Raw genomic sequence first — 12,606 nt, forward strand, 5'->3', positions numbered from 1 at the left:
TATTAGGTAGGTGGGAGGTATTAGGTAGGTGGGAGGTATTAGGTAGGTGGGAGGTAGGTGGGAGGTAGATAGTAGTGATAGTGATGGTGAAAGACAGGGTTATGTGAAGCGTAAAGAGGTAAAGAGCCTTATCGCAGACCCCAAGTTTCAAAAGCGGATAGATAAGCACCACAGTGTCAATAGTCTGGGGGGGACGAATAGTAAAATATTATGGTGGGAGTAGTTACCACTTTTTTTTATCTTCTTGTATGTACTAGACTTAGACTAGGCAGGATGGTCTGACCTTGCCAAACTCAATTTTGAATGATCTGAGATTGCGTGGATGGAATGGGATGGAGTGAATTTGTATTGTAATTGATGAAAAATAATAGTGAATAGAAGATGGAGTATGGAGTATGGAGTATGGAGTGAGGAAAGAAAAGAAGAGAAGGAGAAGGAGAAAGATCAAAGGAAAAGGAAAAGAAAGCGTGTGGGAAATTTATCATTGGATAACCTACCTACCTACCTACTATCTACTACCTACTATCTACTATTTATTATCTATTATCTACTATTTATTATCTATTATCTACTATTTATTATTTGCTACTTATTACCTATTATTTATTATCTACTATTTATTATCTACTATTTACTATCTACTACCTATTATCTACTACCTATTATTTACTATTTATTATCTACTACCTATTATTTACTACTATCTATTACCTACTATCTACTACCTATTACCTACTATCTACTATCTACTACCTACTACCTACTACCTATTACCTACTACCTACTACCTACTACCTATCACCCAACTATCTCAATCAAAAAGGATATTATCATTAGGAAAAGAAGCCCGAGAAGAAACTAATCAAAATGTAGAAAGAAAACTTTAATTAGCAGCTCATGGATTTACCGGTATACAAACGCCCAAAGGTAAAACAATAATTCATAATATGATTTATCAGTAAGTGGTTTATATTAGTGAATGAGTTACTTATTTTATATACAAAATTTATTTGTATGTAATTGTATACTTTCTTTATTTATAGATATAATTTTCTGAAAATTTAATATAAAATATTTCAATATATAAGAATATTAAAAATCTTATTAATTTTAAGAAATTTGAATTTATAAAGCTATTATTATAAAAATAGATTTTTTATAATGAAAATCATAACAATTTCCTTTTCTTTTTAAAATATAAAAAAATTATTTTATAAAAATTAAATTAATAAAAAACCTAGATTTTAATTATTTTTTAAAATCTTTTATTTAAGAAAATAATAATTAATTATTAAAATATTAATATTTTAAAAAGCTTGATTTGAATAATTTTCGAGATGATCTGTTCATTGATATAACCCATTCACTAATAAACCACGTTAATAATAATAAAAAAGTCAGAGAATGATTAATGAAGGAACAATTGGAATTGTTGTTGTAATTATTGAATCTTCTTCTCTTTTCGTTGATAATACTAGATAGGTAGATAATAGATAACACAACACATACATATAACTATTCATCAAATATATTTATTACTAGATACTCAGTCATTCTATCCCTCTTTCCCTTCATCCATCCCATCAACGCCTTCCTTCTTTTCTTTCTTCATGCATACCCAAGTAGTCAGTCAGACTTATTACATACTAGGTACTTACATTCAACCTGCATTGTCTAGATTCGCATAGCTCACAGTGTCCACCAATGCCAATCCTTTCTCTTCCTTCAAACTTCAAACTTCATTTCAAATTTTAATTTTCAAACAAGCAGAGAGACATGCATCTTTATCTCCATCTGCTCCCCTTTCCCATCTTGTCCTCTTGGCTTTCTCCTTTCCACTCCTTCATTCACTTGATACCTACTTCATCCCCTCACCTCAAACTCTATTTCCATTCTTGCCATCATCCATCTTCATCTTCATCTTCATCTTCATCTCTCATCCAATCCAATCCAATATCGTCCTCACTCAGAGCTTGGAGCTTGGATAAACGGTCTCTTGCATAAGTTGCATTCTCAATAAGCCATCTCTTCCATAGAGTCACATCTGATATCAAATGCCCCAATGATATTGCGTGGTGGCGTCTTTTCGCGTCTCAAGAAACTGCAGCTAATTGACGATCAGCCAATATATGTAAAGGTCAGACCTCCATCACGATGAAACTAGGAAAGTAAAGAGGACTAACAGAAGCAAGCAAAGCTAAGGTTGGGCGGGGATGAAGGAACGGTTGGTCCAATGAACGATAAAATGTGGAGATTTAATCCATTAATGGTATAGATCAATTGATGTGACAAGTTACAACCTTGAAGCCTTCTTTTGCTCTCTGCATTGATTATTCAAAAGATAACTCATACCTCACATATCATACCTCACATATCATACCTGCCGTACACACACACCATTCACCCATCAACAATATAGTTCAATACTTCACATACCGGGCACCTATCATAGTATCCATACTTCATTGCCAATTCGCATTTTGTTATTGTGTATGACAATTCTCAATTCTCAATTCTCAATTCTCAATTCTCAATTCTTTATCTGTTTTATTATCATTATTATACATTCTCTTAATGTGGGTAAACCCCCGTCCTCGCTGCGCTCGATGTTTCTCAATTCATCAATTCCTCGATGATATATGATGACTTGCAGTGGAATGAGGAGTAACAAACCATATAATGCTCTTCTATTAGAGCGAAGCGAAGAAGCCCCCACGGCAGTGGCCCAGCGGAGCGACAATTACTATTTTCATTTACGTATGTATGTACCTAGGAGGTTAGTATTCAAAACTCACGTACAGCTTCATCATGAGATTCACCTCAAGAAAAGATTCATCATTCCTTCTCCACTTACAATCGACGATAGAAGAAGATCAGAATGATTATTGGACCATCGTCATTGATCATTGATCAATCATCATGCACTTGTAGGTAAGGTCTCACACAGCTCACACCTCCGAGACCCTCCCCCTCGATGACATCTGTTTTATCGTGCCGAGCTGTGTACCGTACATGATAAGTTCAAAGTGTGAGCACTGGGGGGGGGGGGGGGGGGGGGGGAACCTTGAGTCCTTGAATGAGAATGAACAGTGGTCAGTGAGTACTCCACTGTTGATACTGAAACTAGCTTGCTCGCTCGCTCGAGACGAGTTCAAATCTATCTGTGCTTTTGCTGCATAACAACTTGATCGGCTCCACAGTGTCCACGCTCACCTTCTGTCTTTTGAAGATACTGACACATTTCAAAAGACCATGAGTATTCGAAATATGTTGAAAGTTCTACCTACCTCCCTACTTCTAGTAGTAGTTACCTGCTCCAAATCCAAGACTTAGCAACAAACATCTTGACTTGGCAAGTATTGTTCAAATTAATCCAATCCCTCTTGTCATCTCCTCTACTATTTTCCTCTCCTTTATTTACTCCATTTCAAATTTATCCAGATGTTATTATTTTAGTGTATGCAATGCATGCATCTTAGGTAACCTCAAGTCAAGCTGACCAGGTAACTATGTTGCAATTTCATAACCTAAAAAAGTTCGAGATCATTCCTGGTGCATGGAACTATTCCACACCGAGTCTAGACTCTAATATTCAACTATCCTCAACTTCCTCGACCTCTATCAGTTTCCCTCAACGCTAATTCACCAACTTTTCATCTCTAAATCTGAATATTTTCTGATTCTGCGCGACTGAAAACCCTCAGCGACTGAAGGCCCTCCGAGATAATGAATACAAACAATACATCTCAAAAACATTCGAGGACCCCCGCTTACAATTACATCTGCACGTGATTCCTTGATGGCTGGATGAGTTTGACTCTAAAGGCAGTTGCAAAGTGTGTAGGGTATGGGAGATAGTTCACCCTTAATCTTCAATGGATGTCTGTCGCGTCTAGAGCTTATTGTTATAGATAGCCAATGACGATACCATACTAAGCTTCACTTCCCATCTTCAAAATATGACATCGTTTCGAAAAATCGAGATTAGATTACTCCAAACGACTTTTCAGATCACTGATATTCCACAAGTTGATGAGTGTGATGAATATGTCCCAGCTCAAGACGAAAAGCTAGCTTTATACGGAATGTATGTGTTGGAGTCACATCTCTTTGTTCACAATCATAAGGGGCCCATCGTCCTTTGTCTTTCCGTTGTTGTGCAGTGCAGACATGAAGAAAAAAACGATGTTCTACCTTCTATTATTTGTATTTGCCAGTGATCTACTATGGACTATCAGTCAATCTCAGTAATTGCACGTAACAGCGGTACAAAATATGGATCCATTAACACCAAAAGGGACTCACGTAAGGTTTGCAGGACCTACACCCTTTGCTAGAAAGTACGGGCAGCCCAAAGGAGGCATTCATTCTGTGCTAAAAAGCTACCTGCCCCAATTGAAAAGCGGCCTCACGCCAGTAACTCCGGCACAATTCTTAAAATCCCAAGATAAATTAAATCTTGACGAAGGTCTCGAATTGTATCAAAGGATTAGGTTCTCTGGTAGGCTTTCCTCAATGATACAATACTTGACGATTAACGCTGTTCAAAGGTTTCACCGCAGCAGAGTTGAAATCAGTTCTAGCTTTGCCAGATTCTCATGAAACTACAAGTCAAAGGATAAACTATGGAAGTGATCTTGGAAAAGTCCCTATTCATCCATTGTTGGAAAGAAGCAACTGGCTGTATGAATTTCCGCGAAATCTGGCTAGATATCCATTTGGGGATGGTAATGAATATTGGGAGGCAAGTAATCCGCCATATCGAAATATTCAATCAAGACTTACTAAACAAATCAGGCCAAGAACGATGCGTGAGTATGCTCTATCTGTGAACTCATCGTTACTAAAACACCGGCATCCAGCGTGTGGAATGCAATGTTACCGGCCATAAAGATCGTGTCGAGCGTTATCGCTAACATACACACGTGGGACTGGTATGCTTCCCGATCGTGACGATTCATCTTTATTTCGCTAACGGCAAAGGTTCAATGCCTTAATGAAGGGCCCACTGGTAGAGATTCCAGAAACGGAGCTTCCACCCGACATTGGCATTCATTTAATGCGATTCATTTCCATGGAGAACAGAAAAGACAGGGAACTTGCATCTTTTGCTCTAGAACTATTGGGAAATATGAGAAAACAGGTTAATTATGCATTGGTAGGAGCCAAAGTATGTATTCAGCTCAGTGAACTCTACTTCTCCAATCCTGATCTCCAAAAAAAAAAAAAAAAATTTCCTTTCTGCATATCTCTCTTTACAGGCACGTTTTTGACTCTTGTTTTCCCTACAAAAATTACTTCCTCATGAGACAATTACTGAAACTTGCATCTCGTGTAAGAGCTCTCCTGATGGAATGGCTGAACTAGGTAATTTTCAAGCCGGTTTGACCAGGTGGTCACCACGTCGAGGTACATCGAGCAGTCCGCCCGAACTTCGAGCTACACTTGTCACCATCGCCTATGAATTGATCGAGCCGTTGATGAACCCTCTTCTCTTGCCAGAGGACAGAGCCTTGGACGATTTTCGCTTTGCGGAAGATATTCTTCACGAGACTGCGGTAAGTTGCATTCGAATCTCGTATTGGCTCGCCATTGATAAAATCAGCATGCTATGGGTCACCAAATGGTCAGAATGAACAAAGAACTTGAGGATTGGGGCTGGGGTGAGCCTTACTTTGACAACGAGCCTATACCAGAATTGTAAGTCAAAAAGCATTCGTTTTTGTTGGAGAAGCTAACTATGACATAGGGGATTCTCCGCAACAAATCAGGTATGTCTGTGAGTCGCGATCCTTTTCAGGATTTTCATATTAGTCCTTGTTAACCCGCCTTTCTAAGGTATTTGGTGGCATCTCGCTTTCGGTTATCAATCCTGTAGACACTCCGGGACACTCCTGCGGAGGTATAATCCTGTGAGCAACTCTGATGTCCCCATTTTATCCCGCATTGCTTCAATCTGATATCAATGTTAGCTATAATTGGCCTACATACAGACATGAGCTTTATACGTCTAATATGCCCGTGCTAGCTCCGGAAAATCAAAAGAATTGGGAAAATATAATGTACTATCCGATTCCTGTCTCTTATTTTATGAGCCTCGAGTGTGAAGAATTTTGGGACATTTACGTGAGGAAGTAAGTTTAATCGTCCAAGATCTGCTCAAGGATAGTCTGGGAATATGGCCATTAATCTTACTTATAACCACACAGATTTGGTTCAAAGGCAACTCAAGCGGGCCCCAAAATAATAGGTGTTCTTCGACGAAGAGGTGAGACTGCGGCTGCTCTCAGACATACTACGGGTATTCTGGGGCCTGAGAAAAAGGCCCCAGGAGTTTTATCTAGAAGAAAGACTAAAGTCACCCATTGGTTTGACTCCGAAAAGAGAAGATTGACTTTAATAATTAAGGAAGCATCAAAAAATGTCCATCCGAAGGTCTTGTCACCAAGACTTCCTACCGGGGAACATGGTTTTCAGCCCATCGTCGGTCGTGCCGATAGAGCTGATGCTGTCGAAATGGATTGCTGTCCCAGGTACGATGAGATCAGAATGTATCTAGAACGAAACAAGTTCGCACTTGCTTTACACACATTTCAGTATCAATTGCCTGCGCATTTGATCAGGTGCTATATCCTTCGTCACGGTGGAATCAACTTGACGAATGGGGAATGGAAAACATTCCTACTTGTGGCGAACACGAAAGATGAACTCTTCTAGTAGGATATCCGATTGTTTCCAGTCAGTCTTTGATACGTTTGCTAATTGAAATTAGCTACTCTCTTGCCGCGTATGGCGTCATTCAAGTCAACTATAAAGGCTGGATGGACCCCACGCCACCACAGTCAACAGAAATGAAAGTACCTCCGCAGCCCGACCCACAACTCACAGAAATATTTGATTTCATCTGTCGAAGGAATCTCAAAGATGTAGATCCACACCAAGAATCCAGAGATATCGACGCGTATCTTTTGATGTACGACTCGAATACAATATGGAAGAGAGAGAAATGCAAAGGTACAAGAACAGCACTCCTGGAGCATCCTGACTTACCAGACGGTTTTACCGAAGACGAAGCGGGCGAGGAAATCTTCATGGCGTGTGTGTGGCATTCTCCGTACTTTACAGATGCGCCTTATCGTCAGGGAGTCGTCCGACGAGCGAGTCTGGATGCGCCTGGGATTGGCCCTTATGTAGCGCCGCCGCTGAAGAATATTCATCAAAATCTGACGCGGGGAGATCCGATGCGATTAGGTATTAATGATATACTTGGCGAGGATGCTGATGAAGTGACTATGTGATGAAGATTGAGGTTTCGTGTTGTTAAGACCGAGATTGGAGAGGGTGATAGGAGCGGCAGATATGGGTTTGTAAATCGCATAGATATTAGGGTTTGGATGATGGTAGTCTATTTCTCGTTTATATAGTGAGAGTTAGTGGTACGTCATTGTCTAGCGAAGGAGACCTTGATGGATTGGGATGAGGAGAGGTATTGATGTATTTCTCGCACAACAGTATGGGAGCAGAAGGCGGGCAAAAGAAGTTTCTAAACCAAAGTGCGGGCTTAGACTGTTGGTTTGTTTGTTTATATTTCATTTATACGTACACAATTTAAGGTTTTCTTCTCAAGTTCTCAAAAGTTTCCATATCACCGATATTGAGTTTATTCCTAATGATTCGTAGCATCTTGATGGATACCTAATATATGCAGTGAATGAATAAATACAACACGGCGAATACAAACAGTGCATCAGACGATCAAGATACTAGATGGTCAGAAAATTAAAACAAAAACAAGACGCCCCGTGGACAATCTATTGCAGATAATCTATCCTCTCAAACCTTGTCTCGAGATGAGTTGTTCGATCTTTTCTTTTCTTTTCTTTTCTGGATAAATAAACAAGAAACTCGGATGCGCTTCTATATTCGGATAGATAAATTAATAGGGAAGGGGTTTGGGTTTGAATATCTGATTGACTTTGGGTGAGAGGTGATGGGTGTGTAATGGAGGGGGGTGTATGAAGGAGGGAGGTATGTATATATATAATGTGCTAGGGGAGAGAAGGGATATAGATAAATAGATACGTAGATTACCAAGGTTAGTGAATAGGAAGATAAATCTTTCTTTTTGGTGAGTTGAGATTGTGGATTGTGAGTAATTATGGAGTATGCGTTCGTTCGGTATCTATATATAGTGGATTGGGGAGGCTGAGGTGGGAGGATTATTTTGGTGTTTGAATCATGATGTCTCATATGGTTTTGATTTTGATTTTGAGCAGCTGCGAGGAGGTGTAAGATGAGGGATTCTTTGAGTGGGAAGGTAGGTATTAATTTTACATTGAATGGATCAAGTGGATGGGTATGTGGGTAGGTAGGTATGGAGTATGAAATGGAAAGGATGATTGATATCAAGACGTTTCGAATGCATTCGCGTGGTTTGTGTGCTTATGATCTTTTTGCATTATTCTTAGATCTCGCTAACCCAAGAGATATAATAATGAGTCTACAAACATATTAATTGCTTCAGGTATCGTCTAGGGGGCTATATAACCATAGCCTGTACCCCCTTCGCCGTCGAATCCTCCTCGTTTTCAATTTCCTCTTCGCTCTCCTCATCCAGGTCCTCTAGAGGATACGTCAGTATCGCGGCAATACCGCCTAATCCCTCCAACCTCTTTCCACTTTCATGATCACTACTTAACACCCTCGCTTCTCCCCCATCGTTTTTAACCTTATCTACCACTTTGACCCATCTCTTCCTAACTCCTATCTCCTGACTTCGAAACAATTCGTTACTTATTAATAGAACCCCACCACCTGCTCCTACCGCACCCTGCTCAACTGCTTTCTCCACTTCAGCCGGTCCATACCATGCTCTACCATCATCTTTTCGAAGCATCGTCATAAACTCATCCATGAAGCGGGTTTCGCGGGCGTATTTCGTATTGCTAAGTTTAGCCAATACTTCTGGGCTCGTGAGGATCTCGTTGAGACTGTGAAGATGGCCAGAACTGCTGTGTACCACGACGAAATTATTCTTATTGGCTAGTACGGCTTTATTCCCTGTCCTACTTGCTTCCTCCAGTATATATTTCTGAAACCCTTGTGCGACAAATCCGGGACTTGCGAGTAATAATGGGCGTTGTTGAGTAATATCTACATATCTCAAGAGTGTTTCGAGTACAGTCTGGTAAAAGCGCTTCATGCCACTATCGTAATCTCCAGCCATTCCGGCCCTCTTTTTCGGTATCCTGGTTTCGATTCTCTGCTTTAAAATGGTTTGATGTTCAGTGATTAAACATATATTCGCCATTCCCTCTTGCATCACGATCGCAGGCACTACGCCCTCCTTGTCCTCTCGTATGGCTTCTTTCACAACATCCAGAGCTACGGAATCCCAGCCATCGATTTTGGCGATTGTGAATTTGCGGTTCAGTTCCAGATCGAGAGTATGATATGCGCCGACCTTGACGTATAAGTTCTCCTCACTTATGCGACCTTTGACATGTAATTGACCGGCTTGAGGATCGAAATCTAAAGATACGACGCTGATGGATAAGGTACAGTGTGTGCGGGTTGTGGTTACGCTTCCGGTGGCGGTTTCTCTGCTAATCTTGCGGAGAGCGCTGGCGCGAAGGATGTCGGTGGGGGTTATGAGGTTATAGGCATGCCACTAAACATGTTAAATTGAATGAGTTAAAGGGGAGAATAGGGAGCGGGCGAACCATATCTTCTGGTTCTTCTGGCATAAGAGTGATGGTTCCAGAGCCATCACGCTCGATATGTTGTTCAAGGAGGCGCATAACTTTTGGTTTCTGCAGATGCGTTTTATTCTTGAAAGATTTATTTGTATAATGTATTATATGTAGAACTTTCCAAAGTATTATGGTCTCTCTCAAGTAAATTTTGTGGTGTAAAATTTGTAGGAAATTGTGTCGCAAGGTTGGAAGGAATTTACTCTATAGACTTGGGAGAAAAAAATATGATGATGATTTCATCGTGGGCTAAATGATGGCGGGGTATCTAGTGTGCAGCCGGTGTCGTACTAAAACTTAGTCTACAAGTCTATAAAAGGTTGAATGATGCTGTCCTATAGCTAGTTAATACTTTTAATCTGAGAAATATACATGAAGGTATGGAGGTAGGTATGGAGGTAGCTCGACATTCATACATTTCGATATTATCTCGTGCGATCGGATTGATAATTCTTTTGATATGACTGGAGAATCGTTTTGGTTTCAACGGGTGTGAAATTCAATGATAATAATAATAAGATCAACAGATGGCTCGAGGGTGATCAAAGAATCATCTTATCAATGCTTATATAAGCTTGAATGTCTTCATCTTATCTGTATTATCACGTGCTAGTATATGCACATGGCAGCTCTTAGAAAGGATCTCGACCACCACCACCACCATTGTGTTGAGGTGATGTTACAACTGGAAGAACTTTAAGACCCAGTATCTGGTATGTCAAAAGATACAGGGTTGAAGAAGTTATCACCACGTGTGATCAAACTCCTTCTCTCTCTAATATGTATTTTGATATAAATCTACCGTTCTAGAGCAAAAACGAAGAAGCCTCCACGGTAGTGGCCAAGCGGAGCGACATTTATCGAATACATCCATATACAAGGACCACCGTATACATATTACTACTCCATCTAGTGCTTTGAAGATCTTGTTGGCACCTGTTCAACCTTGCCCTACTCAGCAATTATAAATCCGTCACGTGTCTGTCATTCTTCATCGTCGGACTCGGAGTTAAGGTTAAGCAAAAACAGAGATATTTGAAATCGAGGGGGCAAGGTTACCGCGGAAATACATCAGGTATCTAAATTGAGTACTTAGGTAGGCCTGTTCCTCCTCTTCTTTGCTGCGTTTTCCAGTTAGATTTTTTATATCATGAGATCTTCTTTAACATCACATCTCAATCTCATAAGAAATCAATTCAAACCATTGGTTCAAGCTACTCATTCAAGATCGTTTACAGCTTCTTCAAAAAAGTACGTACTACGCGATGAGTATCTCACTTAATGCATCCTCTCTTTGTTACCTTGCATCGAATGTGTTTTCAAATCCAGGATGTTTTGATTTACTCAGGTACCATGGAATTGTGTTCCCCTTGAACTCTAGATATTTCTCATCGGTCACTGCCATTCTAGATTCTACTACACTCTTTCTACATAACTCATCATTGATTGGACCTCGAGACTAACTTATATTCCAGCAACAATATGACAAAATTCGATATCAATTCAAAGCTTCGTATGAACTCGGGATATGATATTCCTATCCTGGGGTATGGAGTTTACCAAACGTACGGAGATACCACCATCAAGGAATATGGGTCAAACTAATATCGAATTTAGTCCAGCATCTCAATGTGAAGATCTAGTGACCAAATCCTTTGATGCGGGTTACCGACATGTAAGAACAGTTCCAAGAAAAAGGGCTGTTGGTACTCCTCTAACACGGCACAGGTCGATTCAGCAGCAGCATATCGAAATGAAGGTCCTTGCGCCGTTGCAGTTCATAAATCCAGCATTCCACGTGAAGACATTTTCTTCACTAGTAAAATTCCACCTCGTGCCTTGAGTTATGAGAATACCAAAGCACAAGTTACCAAAACTCTTATGGAAACTGGGCTTGACTACATTGATCTTATGCTCATTCATGCTCCTTATGGCGGGCGAGATGCTCGTAAAGGTGCTTGGAAAGCTCTAGTTGAGGCTCAGGAAGAAGGAAAAATTCGCAGTCTTGGCGTCAGCAACTATGGTGTTCATCATCTGGACGAAATGGAAGTTTATATAAAAGAACTGGAGGAGGAAAGAGGGAAGGGTAGAGGTGGCGTTATTGATGTTGGTCAATGGGAACTCCATCCAGTAAGTTATTTTATAGCCTGCTCATTTCAATCCCCTCTATCTTTCAAATTCGGTACACGACCATCCAATCAAGGATTGATTTTGGGATGACTCCTCTTGAGATACTTCTCTCGTGCTTCCCGTAAAAAAATTTCGTCTCCAACTGCCCCTCGTTGCCTTGTTATAGATATCGATCATATTTCTTCCGAGTTACGATAGGACTGACTTTGAACTAGTGGCTTGCTCGAGCTGATATTGTTTCATGGTGTGAGAAACGAGGCATTATTTTAGAAGCATACTCCCCTCTTGTTCGTGGCGAGAGGCATGACTCAGAACTGCTTCAACCACTCGCTAAGAAATACAACAAAACCTCGGCCCAAATCCTGCTAAGGTGGAGTTTACAAAAGGGCTTTGTACCCTTACCAAAAACTGTTACCCCCAGCAGAATTAAGGAAAATGCCGACATTTATGATTTCGAGCTCACGGCAGGGGAGATGAATGGTCTGAAAACCGGAGACTATTATGTATGTGCTTGGGATCCTACTGTCGCTACTCTTGATCAATAGATGCAGCAATTTGAAGATCTATTGGAGATCTAGTGAATTAAGGATTTTGCTTTGGAATTGCCCAATTCTCAGCGCGTAAATCATACATTAATAGCTAAGATTCGTCCAATGAACGCTGCTGTCATCTACAAAAATGATTCATCTGTATCTGAAAAGTGCATTGAAAGGGGATAGCCATG

The 12,606-nt window shown here is 40.3% G+C and overlaps 3 protein-coding genes across 3 annotated transcripts; 2 read left to right on the top strand and 1 right to left on the bottom strand.

Moving 5' to 3' along the window:
* Positions 1 to 4,275: 4,275 nt before the first annotated feature.
* Positions 4,276 to 7,298, top strand: EAE97_009808 (uncharacterized protein; the record flags this gene model as incomplete). Its single annotated transcript, XM_038880323.1, has 11 exons — positions 4,276 to 4,501; positions 4,551 to 4,815; positions 4,863 to 4,934; positions 4,984 to 5,170; positions 5,340 to 5,558; positions 5,606 to 5,700; positions 5,750 to 5,771; positions 5,839 to 5,912; positions 5,973 to 6,134; positions 6,210 to 6,716; positions 6,773 to 7,298. 11 exons carry the CDS (start codon positions 4,276 to 4,278, stop codon positions 7,296 to 7,298), a joined length of 2,355 nt encoding a protein of 784 aa, XP_038728690.1.
* A 1,241-nt stretch (positions 7,299 to 8,539) lies between these two features.
* On the bottom strand, positions 8,540 to 9,800 carry EAE97_009809 (uncharacterized protein; the record flags this gene model as incomplete). Its single annotated transcript, XM_038880324.1, has 2 exons — positions 8,540 to 9,670; positions 9,723 to 9,800. 2 exons carry the CDS (start codon positions 9,798 to 9,800, stop codon positions 8,540 to 8,542), a joined length of 1,209 nt encoding a protein of 402 aa, XP_038728691.1.
* Positions 9,801 to 10,902: 1,102 nt separating this feature from the next.
* On the top strand, positions 10,903 to 12,427 carry EAE97_009810 (uncharacterized protein; the record flags this gene model as incomplete). Its single annotated transcript, XM_038880325.1, has 5 exons — positions 10,903 to 11,003; positions 11,228 to 11,317; positions 11,370 to 11,427; positions 11,481 to 11,882; positions 12,098 to 12,427. The coding sequence occupies 5 exons, from the start codon at positions 10,903 to 10,905 to the stop codon at positions 12,425 to 12,427; spliced, it is 981 nt and encodes a 326-aa protein (XP_038728692.1).
* Between the last annotated feature and the right edge of the window lie 179 nt (positions 12,428 to 12,606).

Source organism: Botrytis byssoidea (assembly GCF_014898295.1).
Source record: "Botrytis byssoidea strain MUCL 94 chromosome Unknown BBYS_024, whole genome shotgun sequence".
NCBI classification, from domain to species: Eukaryota; Fungi; Ascomycota; class Leotiomycetes; order Helotiales; family Sclerotiniaceae; genus Botrytis; species Botrytis byssoidea.